At 43.2% G+C, this 17,986-nt stretch overlaps 1 protein-coding gene across 2 annotated transcripts in view; it reads left to right on the forward strand.

Annotated features, from left to right (window-relative positions):
• Positions 1-17,986, forward strand: part of ARFGAP3 (ADP ribosylation factor GTPase activating protein 3) — a 53,535-nt gene that overhangs the window by 15,824 nt on the left and 19,725 nt on the right. The window contains exons 5-11 of one of the 2 annotated variants that reach the window (XM_065888326.1): positions 866-949; positions 4,084-4,171; positions 7,240-7,299; positions 8,589-8,635; positions 9,216-9,358; positions 14,765-14,893; positions 15,804-15,926. In XM_065888326.1, the coding sequence (XP_065744398.1) occupies positions 866-949; positions 4,084-4,171; positions 7,240-7,299; positions 8,589-8,635; positions 9,216-9,358; positions 14,765-14,893; positions 15,804-15,926 (674 nt within the window). Of the gene's footprint in view, positions 1-865; positions 950-4,083; positions 4,172-7,239; positions 7,303-8,588; positions 8,636-9,215; positions 9,359-14,764; positions 14,894-15,803; positions 15,927-17,986 lie in introns of both variants that reach the window. The other variant, XM_065888325.1, reaches the window with a different exon arrangement.

The raw sequence follows: 17,986 nt of genomic DNA on the forward strand, positions 1-17,986 counted from the left end.
CTTACCCCAAACAGTAAAACTCTCTAGCCGGCTTCTCTTACAAGGAAACAGCGTGTAGTGGATTCTTACTATTCACGGTCCTGCTTGGTAAGTTTGCTTTGAACACTGCACGGGAGTCCTGCAGCATCACCTTTGTCAGCTGATCAGCACTAACCTTATTTTACCTGTGTTTCTGTTTAAAGACACCTTCTTTAGTGTATATTGTTGACTCACTGACACTGAGCTGGCGGCCAAGGGCGTCGTGGCTCGAGCTGAATGACGCTCAGCTAACTGCATCCCTGTGGTTAGGAACGCGAGGTGGCACTTCAGCACCGTGCTCGAGACCATTGTAAACAATGGGTCCACCAACAAAAAGCACAAAAATGTGGAAAGCGTGTCAGTAAACAGCCCGTAAAAGGGACCCGTGTTTACAGCAGGAGCCGAAACAAGGAAGCAGAGCGTCGCCTTGTTCCACCTCAGCTGGGGACGTGCACCTGGGGTGACAGACTCTCTGCTGCTCTGCGTGTGTCCGTGCAGGGCGGCAGATTTGGGGTCACAGGTCAATTGTAGCGTGTAGACAGATTCGCAGACGTGGAATCCACAAATGATGGGGGTTGACTGTACTTTGGAACCTTCCCTTAGACGTGAAGCCCTGGCTCTTTCCTTTCCGGAAATGGCTTGGGGAGCTGGCGACTGTCTTCCACAGGGTCTGGTGGCAGAAGTTACTGGATTGATGTGTTACTAAAATGTGCTCAGGGGCCCTGACTTTATAATGATGGAAAGTACAAATCTTTAGCAGACAGGCCTCCAGAAAGGGAGTGAAGAGCGTTAAACAGACACTTTGAAGCAAGTGAAATGCTGAGCGCTGCATGTGTTTTTGTTCCAGCTGTGGCTTGATAGCTGTGTGGTACCACCTTTGTCCCCTCCACCAAAGGAGGAAGATTTTTTTGCCTCTCATGCTTCTCCTGAGGTATGTGTTACACTTCACATAATTTTCATGTGTGCTTCTAAGGCATAACTAAAGTTATCAACAGTAAAGTTATAAAGGGCATATATTTAAAATGTTTCAGTTAGGATATGGGCTAAGCTGCTGTAGCAAACAGCCCTGAAATACAGTCGGGCCTGGAATAAGGTAGGAGTTAATTTCCCACCAGCAGTGCAGAGGTGGGCCGTCCAGGGCTGACCGGGGTATGGATTTTGCTCCTCTCATTGTGTGGCTCCTCCCTCAGGGTGCAGAGTGGCTGCTCCAGTTCATGACCTTTCCCAGCCAGCGGGAGGAGGACGGACATTCGGGAAAGCAAGTGCCCCATCCTTTTACAATCTAGAGGTAGCACATGTCACTTCTGCTCATAGCCTGCTGGCTAGAATTCAGTCCCGTGCCCTATACCCAGCTTCGAGGGAGGCTTGAGGACGTCTTACTAGGGGTCTCCCCAGTGCGGTTCAGAGCTTTGGAACTGACAAAGAATGAAGACAGTTTTTTGGGGGTTTTTTTGTTTTTTTTTTTGTTTGTTTTTTTTGCAGTACACAGGCCTCTCACTGTTGTGGCTTCTCCCATTGAGGAGCATAGGCTCCGGACGCGCAGGCTCAGCGGCCGTGGCTCACGGGCCCAGCAGCTCTGCGGCATGTGGGATCTTCCCGGACCGGGGCACGAACCCGTGTCCCCTGCATCGGCAGGCGGACTCTCAATCACTGCGCCACCAGGGAAGCCCGTTGTTGTTGTTTTTTTAACCCAGATTTTAAGAGCGGTTTGAATCTCATTGTCCCTATTTAGCTGTGTACGTAGAACATATCTCAAGGCTATTGTGAGAATGAATTGAGTTAACACAGATAAAAGTAGCTGGTACCCAGTGCAGAGGAAGCCTTCAACAAGTGCCGTTTCATTAACCTCATCTTCGTATTCTGATAGGAGTAGTAACAACAATCCATGGTCCCTCTGTGCATTTTCCCCAAATCGCTTAGATCAGGGAACATGAGGCCTGCAAAGCCTAAAGTATTTACTAACTGGTCCTTTAAGGAAATGTACGCGATCCCTGGCTTATAGCCCCAGATGTTCTGTTAGCTGCCCTGCATCTTCCAGTCCCGATGGGGAGGGGCCACCGTTTGCTTAACTGCTACTCAGTCCTTCAACTGATTTTCAAGAAAAATTATGTAAAGTTGTATACATTGCTAAACCTTGGTTTTTTTTTTTGCTATTATAATTTGCACATTATGTACATGTTATCTTTGACAGAATCAGTAGTTACCAGAAATAGTTATCAAAAAAGATGGGAACAGAAAACAAAAGAGAAGCGTGTGCTGTCGTGATCTGCTGCTACTGTTTACTATGGAACTAGATACAGAATATCCATGATTAGTAGCTGAGAAATGTTCGCGATAGAGATGACGGGCTGAAAAGAGGAGAGAGATGAACGGTTTGGTGTAGATACAGAATATCCATGATTAGTAGCTGAGAAATGTTAGCAATAGAGATGACGGGCTGAAAAGAGGAAAGAGATGAACGGTTTGGTGTAGATACAGAATATCCATGATTAGTAGCTGAGAAATGTTAGCAATAGAGATGACGGGCTGAAAAGAGGAGAGAGATGAGCGGTTTGGTGTAGATACAGAATATCCATGATTAGTAGCTGAGAAATGTTAGCAATAGAGATGACGGGCTGAAGAGAGGAGAGAGATGAACGGTTTGGTGTGGATTAGAGTTGGAGCTATTAGTATGAATTCATGTTTATTTTAGTGTCTCTCTGTCTTTATATATCTATATGTGCGCACACACACACACACACACACACACACACACGATGGAGAACCAATTGCAGATACGTGTGTACACACGGGTTAGTACACACAGATATATGACCTAGCTCTGTCCACTGAGAGGCCTAGAGACAGTGACACCCCAGGACAACAGGCACACCCAGCACCCACACCTTGGTTTCTAAATGCTGTTTTCCAGTGGAAGGACCCAGGGCTGCCTTTGGAGAGATGGCCGATTCTAGGACTGGGGCTGCTGCGGCAGATAAGCCTGGAGCGCCCTATGGTGCTAGAAGAAAGGAAGTGCTAGGAGGCCGGGCAGGGGGAGTGGACGAGGACATGTCTGAAGGACTCAGGAACCAAACTGGAAGAGGTGCCAGTGGTCAGAGCTGGAACGATTTGAACAACAAAATAATGATAGTATTGGACTATAATCCAAAGAATAAATAAATATCCATACTAATATAAATGGATGATTGCATAAAGAAATGGAGGGAAAGGAGAGTCTTCCTTACAGAAGATTCCAAATCATGCATATACCTCTCCACCCTTCTGGAGGTGGGGCTTAACCCCCCTCCCCTTGCATGTGGACTGGACTTAGTGACGCTTCCCAGGCCTAGAGGATGGAAAGGGGGAACCGGTAACTTTACAGGGAAAAGACTGCCAGGCGCCAACCTAACCAAGTGAAAAAGATTGGCATCACTAGTGCACAGTCGTGTTGACATGAGGCACTGAGGGGGCACGTCCTCTCTGCTGTTCCTCCCCCAGACCTAGTCTAATCATAAGAAAACATCAGACAAACTCAAAGTGAGGGGCATTCTACAAAATACCTATCAGTACCCTTCAAAAGTTTCAAGGTCCTGAAAAACAAGGAAAAACTGAGAAACTGTCACAAAGCAGAGCAGACTGAGGAGACGTGACGAATGCAGCCTGGGGTCCTGGCTGGGTTCTGGAACAGAAAAGAGACACTGGTGGGAAAATTGGTGAAACCCAAGTAAAGTCTGGAGTTTAGCGAATACTGTACCAGTGACGACTCTTCGCTTTGACAAATGTACCCTGGGTATTTTAACATCAGAGGAAGCTGGGTGAAGAGTCTATAGAAGCTTTTATCTTTGCAACTTTTGTGTAAGTCTGAAATTATTGCGTAATAAAATTTTTATTTAAAGAAAAGGAGAAATAAGGAATTCGAGCATGGAAACAGAGACTTAAGAACAGGTATATTTTAATATCTTATCCTTCCTTCCCACTAATCCAGGTAGGAAGGTGACTGTTTAAATTACTAGGTTTTTCCCCTGTTATTTGTTTTTTATGACTTTTCTTGCTTAGCTGGTAACGACTTTTCTCCACTTGCTTCAGGTGAGCGGCACAGGGTGGACTTCAGGACAACCAGAACCATCTTCTTTAGCACCAGGGAACGTGGACGCTCCTCCAGCAAACAGTGAAGGTAGTGCTGAGACCCGCCCTGTAGTGCTGTCCTGTGCTTCACTGGCATCTGTGGAACTACTAGAAAATAAGAATCTTGCATTTGCTAGGGAAAGATGCCCATGGTCAGTTATAAAGTGGGGAGAAAAGATTACTGAACACAGAATATTATCTCATTTTTATAAAAAAGAGAACCCAAATCACACACACAGTTAACACCGAATTGTTCACTGGAGAATAAAATTACTGAGGATTTTTACTTTCAACTTGCTACAGTTTTGGGATTTTTTTAATTTAATTTAATTTTATTTATTTTTGGCTGCATTGGGTCTTCGTTGCTGCGCGCGGGCTCTCTCTAGTTGCAGCGAGTGGGGGCTGCTCTTCGTTGCAGTGCGCGGGCTTCTCATTGCGGTGGCTTCTCTTGTTGTGGAGCACTGGCTCTAGGCACGCGGACTTCAGTAGTTGTGTCACGCAGGCTCAGTAGTTGTGGCACACGGGCTCTAGAGCAAAGGCTCAGTAGTTGTGGCTCCCAGGCTTCAGTAGTTGTGGCTTGCAGGCTCACTAGTTGTGGCGCACGGGCTTAGTTGCTCCACGGCACGTGGGATCTTCCCGGACCAGGTATCGAACCTGTGTCCCCTGCATTGGCAGATGGATTCCTAACCACTGCACCATCAGGGAAGCCCCCTAATGTGAATATTCTAACTCTTACAATTTATTAGTATAAAACACCTTCTGAGATTGAAGGTTACCTGCCACGGGAGGTTTAGTAACCTCTGAAGTTCAGATGTCTCCGTTTGTTTACTAACAGAAAGCTAAGGGAACTGAATGCAGACCAAGATGTTTTCTTGGAAATCTCTCAGAAGCTGTGTCCCTAGCTGATGAATTTCCCCTAAAAGGTTTTACTGTTTGGAATCCTGCCTCCTTCTGCACCTGCAACAACACTTTCCTCTCTATTCTCCATCTAGAACTTTTCTTAAGCTGTGGTTAGTTAGGGAGGCTTGTCGTCTCAAGACTTAACCCAGAATTTCATGTGTTAGCATCGGGTGCAAGGTACAGTCTCAACTAAATGTAAGGGTCACGCAGTGAAAATGAGAGAACAAAAGAATTTTAAGAAATAGAATATGGGGCCTGCAACGCTCTGCTTCTGTGTTGTTATTCACTGCTGTTCCTACAGTGCCCGGAGCAGTTCCTGGCCCAGAGTAAGTAATCAATAAATGTAGAATCAGTTCTCTTTCTACAAATTGGCATTATTCTCACTCATTCTGCTATTGCCTATTTAAATGCCTTAACTAGAGTTTATCTTTTAAAAAATGTGTAAAAATAAAACACTTGAGTTTACTCTAAACCACTGTTGGGCCTGCTCTCTTTTTTAGAATAGCTTTATTGAGATATAATTTGCACGCCATAATATTCACCCTTGAAAGTATGCAATTCAGTGGTTTCTAGTATATTCACAAGGTTGTGCTACCATCAGTACTATCTAATTTCAGAACATTTTGAGCAGCCCAGAGAGAAACCCCTACCCATTAATAGTCACTCTCCATTCTCTCCTTGTCCCAGCCCCTGGCAGCCACTAGCCTGCTTTCTGTCTCTAAGGCTCCACCTAGTCTGGACGTTTCATACGTATGGAATCATACTCTGCGTGGTCTGTTGTGACGGGCTTCTTGTGCTTAGCATAATGTTTTCAAGGTTCATCCGTGTTGTAGCATGTATCAGTATTTCATTTCTTTTTATGGCCAAATAATAGTCCACTGCATGGATATATTACATGTTGTTTATCCATTTTTAACGTAATAAGTAAAATTAAATTAACATTTTTAAAATAAAAATTTTAACAGAGTTCCTAACCAGAATCTTTTTTTTTTAGATCAACTAGCAAACAGAGCAGATTTCTTGGCAACTGAAAATTTAGGTTTCTATCACTGATATAATTGGTATTAGAATTTCCAAATGTTAACATATATTGGGTGTATGGTCCACATATGTACTTGGTATCTCAGAACAGTTTACTTTATAAAGCATTTTTTAAAATTAATTAACTAATTTATTTATTTTTGGCTGCGTTGGGTTTTTGTTGCTGCGCGCAGGCTTTCTCTAGTTGCAGCGAGCGGGGGCTACTCTTCGTTGCGGTGCGCGGGCTTCTCATTGCGGTGGCTTCTCTTGTTGCGGAGCATGGGCTCAGTAGTTGTGGCACTCGGGCTCAGTAGTTGTGGCTCGCGGGCTCTAGAGCGCAGGTGCGTGGGCTTAGTTGCTCCGTGGCACGTGGGATCTTCCCAGACCAGGCTCGAACCTGTGTCCCCTGCATTGGCAGGCGGATTCTTTTTCTTTTTTGTTGTTTTTGAATTTTTGAATTTTATTTATTTTTTTATACAGCAGGTTCTTGTTAGTCATCCATTTTATACATATTAGTGTATACATGTCAATCCCAATCTCCCAGTTCATCCCACCACCACCACCACCCCCTGGCCCGCCACTTTCCCCCCTTGGTGTCCATACGTTTGTTCTCTACATCTGTGTCTCTATTTCTGCCCTGCAAACCGGAGGCGGATTCTTAACTACTGGACCACCAAGGAAGTCCCTCAGAAGAGTTTACTTTAAAACACCAGTCCACGGGACTTCCCTGGTGACACAGTGGCTAAGACTCCGTGCTCCCAATGCAGAGGGCCCGGGTTCCATCCCTGGTCAGGGAAGTAGATCCCACATGCATGCCTCAACTAAGAGGTCTCATGCCACACCTAAGGAGCCCACATGCCACAAGTAAGACCCATCGCAACCAAATAAATAAATAAATAAATAAAGTAAAATAAAACACTGGACCATAAGGTAGAATTCCAAATGATATTAATTAGGGAGACCAATAACATTTTTATTCTACAAAGCAACTGGATACAAAATATACTTCTGTTTTAATGGACTTTTAAATTAAAATTCTTAAAATGATAAAATTGAATATGGAGCTAAAAAGAAAAGACAGTCATTGACAGAATTGGATAAGATTCGTAGTACTGAGCAAGTTGAGTATATTATATATTCAAAAGCACATTTGATGAATCTATATTCTGCGTTAATATCAATATTTTCAACTTTCAGGTGGACCAGAACAAGGACCAAGTGTGGAAGGTCTTAATGCACCAACAAAGGCTGCTCTAGGTGGTATGTGTTACCCTATATTGGGATTTAGAGAGTGAGATTGACTAAGAAAGTAATGAATCCTGCCTTTACATTCTGCCTAGAACTTCAAATGTAATGAGATTTATTTAAGCAAAAATGCTGTTCTGTTCCGGCCGGCTTGAAGACTGTGAAATGCAGCAGCCTCTGTACCCGGCGAAGGTTGCTCTGGACGCTTTTGATTTGCTGGTTTGTGTCCCAGCATAAGCAGAGGTCAGAGCAGCCAAGTCATTCCTAGCTACTCAAGAACTCTTAGCATTTTCTTGTCTTTCTGATTTTATTGTAGGTGAACCTAATTTCTAATTTCTCATTATCGGGGAAATACAATCTGAAATTAGTGCATATTACACTGTATTATTAATTGGAAAGCAGCTGCTCTGGTGAAAAATAACTAAACTATTAGAAATGTTCCAGATGTTTTCGTCATGTATTTATAATAGACGTGTAGGAGACTGGGGGCAGACTATGTGACTACCGCAGTACAAATCTAAAAGAAAGTGATGAAAAGGAGAATTTCCATGGATGGCTTTTTTATACTTGAAATGTAGTGAGTTTATTCCCTCATTAGGACTAAAAGTTTCAATCTTTGTTGTTTGTGGTTTTATGCTATCTTTTTCCTGTTAAAGCACATTCTCACTTTGTAAGAAAATAGTTTTTATCCTTACTGGGTCTCTTTTACATAGTTCTAAACACAGAATATGTAATCTATGATTAAAATTTACCCAGAAAACAATTTTTAAGAAACGTTATCTAAAAGCATCATATATTTTTCTGCAATTTAGAATGTAGTGCTACCAAAATAATAGAGTGTTTTATATTTCTTATTGGTTGATATGATAACGTAAATCAGAGTAGAAAGTGCTTCACTGCTTTAGTTGCATGCATAATGCCTGGCTAACTTTCTGCTTTAAAACAATTTTGAAATGTTTTGAAGAGTAGAGATTAATAGGAGGGTTTGTTCTAATGTAATATGAAATGCTCCTGAAGAAAAACGTGAATGGGGCAAACTCAGTCTCTTTACTTCTCTTCAGTGTGGTGTCCCCAAAACATATGTAATCTCTGAGTTTGGATACTACGTGGAAATACTGAGGACTCTGTTTTGATAAAGCTCTGTTCATGTAAAGCACACTTGTATACTTCTGGATGACAAACTAATGTGGAAAATGTTATAGTCGCTTAAATAATAAAATACAGTATCTTAGAATTTTAAAAAATACACTGAAATTATGTATTTCCATTGGTCTGACTTTCTACTTTTTATTTTTTGACAGAGGTTTCCTCTATCATAAAAAAGAAACCAAATCACGCTAAAAGAGGAGTGAGTATTATGTATAAAATATCTGGTAGTTCAGCTCTAAAATGGCTCATGCACTCAGAAAAGCCACCTTTGTCATTTTCCTTTTATTTTGAGCCATATCATAATGAATGTGGCTTTGATAAAAAAGCTTATTTTGTTCAATGAGGGGATGTTATACTTAGTGAAGATTTTCTGGAATGAGTGTTTAACATTTCTCTGTCAATGACAAAATTCTGAAAAAAATCAACAGAGGCTCCCTGGGAGTTTCTGTCATGGTTACGGTTCTAAAAGCAGTGCTGTCTGGTGAGGCTGGGCGGGTTGTCATTGGTTGAATGTTGCGATGCCGTGATTCCTTGCAGAGCCCCTGCTCTGGAGGCAGGTGCGGGCTTTGAGTCCCGACCTCATCACTTGCCGGCTGTGGGATCTTGGTTGAGTCACTTAACTGGCAGGAGCTTCAGGTCCTCATCCATCACCCGGGGATGGAGACAGTGCCGGCCTCATAGAGTCGTGAGGACCAAGTAACCCTCGATAAATGTTAGCTTTTGTTGCAAACGTTTTCAAACAGTTTGGGTAGAATGTAATCTTATACTGTATCTTCTAGCTTGGGGCCAAAAAAGGAAGTTTGGGAGCCCAGAAACTGACGAATACGTGCTTTAATGAAATTGAAAAACAAGCCCAAGCCGTAGATAAAATGAAGGAACAGGAAGACCTTCTGGCCAGGGCGGCACCTAAGGAAGAATCGATGTAAGTTTGATTGGGTCATAGTAACATGTTTCTGAGATATGCTTTCCAAATGCCATTTATTCTTACATATGTGTGTGAGGAGGATAATGCAAAATTCAGTTTTATGATAACGAAAACTGCATGGACGTGTAGATTAGAAGGGGAGAGACCAGGGGAGAAGGAGGCAGTCGCCATTTCCGGTTGAAGCTGTGCAGACAGGATTGGGATGGGGTCGCGGGAAGGGAGAGACAGAAGCGCTCAGGAGGTACTTACGCAGGAAGGACGCTCAGCATCGTCCGTCATCAGGGAAATGCAAGCCAGAGCCACAGGGAGATGCCACTTCACTCAAGGTAGCTGTAATCAAGAAGACAGACAGCAAGTGTCGGTGAGAATGCAGAGAAACTGGAGCCCTCGTGCTTTGCTGGTGGCAGTTACCACATGACCCAGCAATCCACTCCTCAGTATTTTCTCAGAGAAATTAAAATATGCCCGTGTAGCCACACCAGAACTTGTACATGTGTTCATAGCAGCATTAATCCCTATAGCCAAAAAGTAGAACTAACCCAAATGTCCATCAAGTAGTGAATGGATAAACAAAATGTGTATGTCCATACAATAAAATATTCGGCCATAAAAAGGAATAAAGTACTGACACGTGCTGCAGCATGGATAAATCTTAAAAATTTTTATGCTAACAAAGAAACTGGCCACAGAAGACCGCATATTGTATGATCCCTTAGAAATGGAATGTCCAAATTAGGCAAATCCAGAGACAGAAGGCAGACTAGTGGTTGCCAGGGGCTGGGGGCAGGGGAGAGAACGCGGTGTGACTGCTAATGGGCGGGGTTTCTTTTGGGGGTGATGAAAATGTTCTGGAATTAGATAGTGCTGACGGTGGCAGCCTTGTGAATATGCTCAACAATATGAATTGTGTACTTTAGAAAGGTGGATTTTATGGTATGTGAATTATATCTCTGTAATGAAAAAAATGTGTTTATAAGGTGAAGCCCCGTGGAACTTGGTGACTAAGTTCTAATTGTACGATGGAAGGTTGTGGGTATGGTGGCATCTGCAGAGCTTTTGAGGCTGGATCTTGAAGGAGTCTCAGAGTCAGACTTGGCACGGGGCCGGGGGAGAAGGAAGAGCCTAAGAGGATGAAGAAGAGGGAATCCAGACGGTGGCACTGGGGTCCTTCCTGGATTGGGGACATTGGAATGATGGCTGGGGATCGCCCTGAAGTCAGGCGGGCAGTTTTACACCACATCTGAGGGGAGTGCTGTGAAGAAGGGGTGTGTTTTGGAAAGTGCGTTTGGTGGCGTTATCCAGGACAGAAGGAACGGGAAAAAACTGGAGGCCAGGAGGCCAGACTGGAGACTTGTTTTAGGTAGATACTTAAGGTTCCTGAGAGGTTTTCGTTTGTGTTGAGAACAGAAGAGACACGTGACCATCTGGAAAGTGCCCGTGAGTGGGCATAGAGGATGGTAAGGAGAGAAGAGAGGAAAGGCAACTTGGACTCCTGTTTTGTATGCGTGTTTATTTTATTTATATGGTCTTTTCTCTTATTTTCACATGCATCTGTTTTAGCTTGAGTTAATTACTACGGGCTGCCTAATGAAGACAATACTTTATGAGCTTGTTTTGCGGATTCCTTTAGTTAATTCTCATTGAAGTGCATCAGGCAGCGCCTGGCGCGTAGTAAGTGCTCAACCAGTGTCATTTCTTGCTATTGATGCTCACAGTGCGCTAAGAGGACCTTCATACCATAAGCCAGATAATTGGAAATTGCTACTTATTCCTCACTGTCCTTTAACTCACAGAACCTAGGGGGCAGCACTAAACTGTATTTGGGTAAAATGTGACTTGAAATGCTCTTTGTGAGGTTTACTCTGAGTTGTCACAGACTTCACTTTGATGTCTCTGACTTAGCTAGGCTTTTTGACACTGGGCAAGGGGGAAGGTTCAATCTGAGTATGTTTGGGACTTCCCTGGTGGCGAAGTGGTTAGGAGTTCACCTGCCAGTGCAGTGGACACGGGTTCGAGCCCTGGTCCGGGAAGATCCCACATGCCGCGGAGCACCTAAGCCCCTGCGCCACAACTACTGGGCCTGCGCTCTAGAGCCCGCGAGACACAACTACTGAAGCCCATGCGCCTAGAGCCCGTGCTCCGCAACAAGAGAAGCCACCGCAATAAGAAGCCCGCACACCACAACGAAGAGTAGCCCCCGCTTACCACAACTAGAGAAAGCCCACGCACAGCAACGAAGACCCAACGCAGCCAAAAATAAATAAATAAAATAAATTTAAGAAAATAGTTTAAAAAAAATATGGGTATGTTTGGAAGCAGGCTCTGTCCAGATTGCTTGTGCGTGAGGTTTTCCCAGAGAACGTGTGAAATCCCCACCTGATCAGAACAGGAGACATGGAATACAGGAAGCAGCAGCTCCCTTCCTGTAGGTCAGGTGGACGGAAACTAGCGTGTTACTAAATAGAAACAACACCAGCCTTAACGTGTCTCTTTCGTTTTGTTTTTTTTTTTGTTTGTTTGTTTTTTTTATGGCACCCGGGCCTCTCACTGTTGTGGCCTCTCCCTTTGTGGAGCACAGGCTCCGGACGCGCAGGCTCAGCGGCCATGGCTCACGGGCCCAGCCGCTCCGCGGCATGTGGGATCTTCCCGGACCGGGGCACGAACCCGTGTTCCCTGCATCGGCAGGCAGACTCTCAACCACTGCGCCACCAGGGAAGCCCCGTGTCTCTTTCATTAGGACCATTCAGTACAGCATAAAAGCAAAGATGCAGACCATGGGGTATTTATGAACTGGACTTGGGAACCTAGTTTGACCCCTTTCATGGCCTTGTTCAGAACAACTGCACCACCATGCCCTAATCACCGTCCTGCCGCTCAGACACATCACAGCTCAGCTTCACCAAACTAGCGCTGTGCCAGCTATGAGGAAGTGCCCAAGCTTTATGTTAGTCTTCTGCAAGTTCTTTTTTTTTTTTTTTTTTTTTTGCGGTACGTGGGCCTCTCACCGCTGTGGCCTCTCCCGATGCGGAGCACAGGCTCCGGACACGCAGGCTCAGCGGCCACGGCTCACGGGCGCAGCGCTCCACGGCATGTGGGATCTTCCCGGACCTGGGCACGAACCCGTGTCCCCTGCATCGGCAGGCGGACTCTCAACCACTGCGCCACCAGGGAAGCCCTGCAAGTTCATTTTTTTAACGGCTGTAAATAAAGTTATTTCAGTTCAATCAGCTCTCACGAGCGGTATCGTTTCTTGTGTTGTCGGACTGCGAAACTAAACTATCCAGGCAGGCAGTAGCCTGAGCCTCGCCTGGCAGTCTCTGGGCCCATCCTCGGAGGCGTCTGTGTGCACAGTTGGTAGAAAGAGTAAGAAGATACAGTGGTGCCGCTGGAGCTGCTCTCTTGCTGACCTGAGTGTCTGGCCAGCCCTCCCCTAAGCCGAGCTGGTACCGGAAGGGCTTCTGCGGGTCTGAGAAGCTTGGAGTCCTGGCTTCCTTATTCCATTAGTGCTTCCAGGGTCCGGCTGTTAAAAGTGCACACTTTTAATGGAGGATAGACCCAATCGTACGTCAAGTACCCCAAGAAGGAAAATCACAGTTCTACTGATTTTAAACAGATCTATTGTTTTCCTCCAAAATTTATACTTGAAAGAGTATATTATATTTTCCAAGTAATAAAGTGGGTATGTTACCATTACCTGATCTGTAGGAATAATAGTAAAGAAAACCACCTGCCAGATGAAAACAAAACAGAAGTCCTGCTTGACTCACAGCAAAAGCAAGATGATTTTTTCCTAGTAAGAAATTCTGTCGTCATTCCCTTTTACTACAGAGAAATGTATTCATATTATTATGGAATTTATACAGTGCCTTTCTTATGAGGAATTCGTGACGTTTTACACAATTTTTTTAAATGGATGATAGCTTAGAAATCCTGATAAGGTAGGTAGGTATATCATTTTTCAAGGCCCTGAAATTTTGTTGCTATTTTACTAATATGATAATTTACTCTTGTAATTGTTAATATAGGCCTGGTTTTCTTTATGAAAAATTAAGTATTTGTAGCATTTTTGGAAATCTGAGAGTAAGGGACAGTGTTTTATTCGTCATTTCTCACCTGGGTGCATTATTTGTCACAAATATTTGAGAGATAGGTGATGAGTATCTGACTGGTGGTGCAGAGGAAACTATTGGCTGAGGAATGACAGCTCCAATTTTTTTTTTCTTTTTTCTTTTTAGTTTTTATCGGAGTGTAGCTGGTTTACAATGTTGTGTTAGTTTCAAGTGTACAGCAAAGTGAATCAGTTATACGTATACATCTATCCACTCTTCTTTAGATTCTTTTCCCATATAGGCCATTACAGAGTATTGAGTAGAGTTCCCTGTGCTCTACAGTAGGTCCTTATTCGTTATCTATTTTATATATAGTAGTGTGTATACGTCAGTCCCAGTCTCCCAATTTATCCCTCCCTGCTCCTTACACCCTGGTAACCGTAAGTTTGTTTTCTACATTTGTTACTCTATTTCTGTTTTGTAGATAAGTTCATTTATACCCTTTTTTTAGATTCCACGTATAAGCTATATCATATATTTGTCTTTCTCTGTCTGACTTACTTCACTCAGTATGACAATCTCTAGGTCCATCCATGTTGCTGCAAATGGCATTATTTTGTTCTTTTTTATGGCTGAATAATATTCCATTGTATATATATACATCTTCTCTATCTGTTGATGGACATTTAGGTTGCTTCCATGTCCTGGCTATTGTAAATAGTGCTGCAATGAACGTTGGGGTGCATGTATCTTTTCAAATTATGGTTTTCTCCAAATATATGCCCAGAAGTGGTATTACTGGAGATAACTCCATTTTAAATGCTCTCAGAGCCTGATTACATAAAGAGATCTTACAGGAAATTTTCTTGTAAACTGAAGAACCCTTTTGCAGTGAAGTAATCCCTTCTTAATTTATTTATTTGTTAAGTCAAATTTGTATATATTTTTTATCTTAAACCAGAGCAGACCAACGAGACTAACCTCGTACTTTTGATATGTAATGTTGAAGTATAGTAAAATATTGGTCCAAGTAAGAAATTCTGCTTTTTATTATCCTTCAGAGAAATAATTTCAGTATACATCATGTTATGACATGATAATAAGTGATATAAACTAGAACAGTAATGTAAGTCCAGCAGCAACCAAAAAGTATCTGTAAACTCATTCAGAGTTTCTTGAGCATCTACTCAAAAAAGACCTTTACCCCAAAAAAAGGCCAGCTTGCCTTCATAATCGTTAATTTATGGAAAGCAGCACGAAGCTAAAAGTAGAGTGATATGTTTAATGTTCTTCGTATTTTAACTCAAGAACAAGAATTAAAGCTAAATTAAGGAGCATTTGGTTTTTCTGGCAGTGTGTCATCATTACGGTTAGCCTATAAGGATCTTAATATTCAAATGAAGAAAGATGAAAAGATGAACACGAGTGGCAAAAAGAAGGTGGAATCAGAGAGACTTGGCATGGGATTTGGAAACTGCAGAAGGTATGTAAGACTCTGCTTTCTTGGATTTCAGAATTTAAACTAGTTTGCTAATCATGAACGGATTTTCCTTGTTAATTTCAACTTCAGAAATGTTTTCTCATTACTCACTTTCTTCAGTTGTTTTGCTTTTCTCTAATACAGTCCGCCTGCAGCCCTCTGTACCCACAGGTTCTGCATTTGCGGATTCAACCAACTGGGGATTGAAAATGTTTCGGGGGTGGGGGCGGGGGGGGATTCCAGAAAGTTCTAAAAAGCAAAACTTGAATTTACTGCATATACCACTCTTAAGGGCAACTATTTACATAGTATTTACATTGTATTTGCAATTATTTACGTAGCATTTACATTGTCTTAGGTGTTATTAGTAATCTAGAGATGATTTAAAGTACAAAGTAATACTGTGGGGTTTTTTTATCTGCTGGGGTCCTGGAAGCAATCCCCCTCAGAAGCCGGGGGACAGAGCGGTGTTCACTATAGCATGAAAAATTCCAAATTTGATTCTTAGGTAAAAGGAAATAGGTCTGACTTGTCATTTAGTGGATGCCATAAACACAACTGATATATGTGACTGTATTTTGTATAATTAGTTACAGGCCTCACTAAAGTCCAGTATTTTTCAATGCTTACACCAAAACAATATTTTTTTATTGCTCATGTTTTTAACCCCACTAATAAGTATATTTTTATTGAGAGTGTAAATTAAAACATTCGTGGGAATTCCCTGGCGGTCCAGAGGTTAAGACTCCACACTTCCGCTGCTGGGGGCCCACGGTTCGATCCCCGGTCAGGGAACTAAGATCCCGCAAGCTGCGCGGCGAGGCCAAAAAAAAAGATTCGTTCTTTGGTGAACACACAAGTGTCCTCGTGAACTAATATTATTCTTTTACATCTTATTCTCTATTTTCTCAAGTGGTATTTCACATTCAGTGACCTCAGATTTGCAGACCATTGAACAGGAAACGCCAATCCCAGCGAAACCAAGAAAAAAGTATAGCGACGACAGTGATGACTTGCATTTTACTTCCAGCTCAAGGTAACCTGGTAGAAATCACCTTTAAAGTGTCTTTGTGAAAAGCAGTGATCACTATGGACTCACGAGTTTATTTGCGTTAGGAACAAACACAAATCAGTATACTTCATTGTTTTTAAAAGCTTTGGCTGGAGTCAAGGACGTCCTTTGGAAAAAAATCAGGGTAACCCTCTTTAGTGGATGATGTTTGCTAATATTGAAATGTTTGATAATAAAATCCGCACCCCGGAGTTAAAATTAGAGGTGGGAAAGTTGTATTTATCTAGAATGTGAAATTGGAGAAATCTGCAGAATCCCAAAGGTCTATGTTAAGCTGTTCAGTCTTATTCCAACAGTTGGAATATTTCACAGCTGCGCCTTCAGCAGCTTCTTTTGTTTTCAGGATACCAGCTTCTGGAGTCTCCAGTTGGCAGGATAGACTATTAAATAAATGCTCTTTGTGTGTGCATTTTTATGAATGTAAAACACTGCTGCTTTCAGAGGGGTGTCCCGCGATAAAGCCTAGGTCCCGTCCTTCAGCGCTCCCCATCCGACGGGGACAAGTTGCCTAACTCCAGCGTGAAGCTGACCATGGAGAGGCCGTGGTTCAGGTTCAAGCCGCCTGCAGAGGCCGAAAACAAGTTTAACTTGAATTGACTCACTCTGTGCGGTTCCTCCCAGAACCTGATCAGCACAGGGAGGCCTGCTTCGCAGGCACCAAGTAAACTTGGGATATCAGGAGGTGGGCACCAGCTGGGAAGCTGGGCGACCTGGACTTGAACCCTGGCCCTGCCACTTACTGACTGTGTGATCTGGGCTGAGCTGTGTAACCTCTCTGCGCTTCAGCTTCTTCATCTGTAACTTAGGGACACCAGCAGTACCAACCTTTCAGGGTGTGCAAGGGTTAAATGAGTTAATACAGAGCACTGGAAATAGTGCTGTCATGTTCAGCTGCTATTATTATATAGAAACTCAGTTCAGGAGACGTGTGGCTCAGTCTAAACGTTTAATTGCTATTGTTAGATACTTAAATTAACCTCATTGAGGGCCACCTTCAAGTTTGGAGTTCGGGGAAATTGAATGTGTGCCCATCAGTAATGGGCGGTCCTTACAAGGAGACGCCATCACTCACTCACATCTCAAAGGGCATTACTGTTGTCTGGCAATTATACAGGCTTGAAGCGTTTTCATATTCATAACAGGTATAAATATATGTTAACTAATTAGAATCTAATCCTGAAATTCTGTATTCTCCTACCAAAGTTCATAGGTAAGGAATTGTAACACAGAGAACTATCTTTAAATCATTCTGCTAGCATAGCTTCAAATTACTTCAAGTCCAGATATTTTACCCAAAAAAAAGTTAGTAGTTTAGAGATGTTCCCTGTCAGTGCTTTCAGAGACAGGGGTGGTTTGATGTTTGCTGCCTGTGAGTAACCTGTATAACATACTGGGTTTCAGGTTACTTAGAGGTAACTTCCAAATCATGCCTTTTAAAGTATTTAAATACATTTTCTACAGGCTAAAATTAAATGTCTGACTTGATTTGAAGGCTGCATGTGTGTCAGATGTGCACGCTAGATGAGAGGAGGATGTGTCCGGGTCAAGAAAACTCCCAGTGGTGCAGGGTCTACACTCGCCTGCTCGGCTTCTCCACGAAGCCTTTTTGATTGTTTCACGGCTCATTACAACTCCTATGCAGAGGAGAGCATAGGCAAGCAAAGGAAGTAGGTTTCCAGCTCCATGAGTGGTGCCGCTTGGTCACAAGGGTTGGAAGGAGAGGTGACTGCGGGTGAGGACGGGCCCCGGGGGGCAACTGGGGAGCCTTGCTCCTGTGGGGCTTCCTCTGCCCATTGGGAGCTTTAGGAATCCTGTTGGCCTCCCTCTCCAAAAGCTTAGTCAAAAGACTTAGCCCTGAAGGCCTTCGTTGCTATGGAACAATTATTTACGGTTTGAAACCGGGGAGCAGATGGCGTTTCTATGTTGACTGCACTTACTGGGTTCCTGCCAGAGACCTTGGCGTGTTGTTTATCATCACCTGCAGGTTGTCTAATGGGAACGTAAACGCCTCTGCTGGTCCTCCT

This window comes from Phocoena phocoena, chromosome 11 (genome assembly GCF_963924675.1).
Source record: "Phocoena phocoena chromosome 11, mPhoPho1.1, whole genome shotgun sequence".
Classification (NCBI taxonomy): Eukaryota; Metazoa; Chordata; class Mammalia; order Artiodactyla; family Phocoenidae; genus Phocoena; species Phocoena phocoena.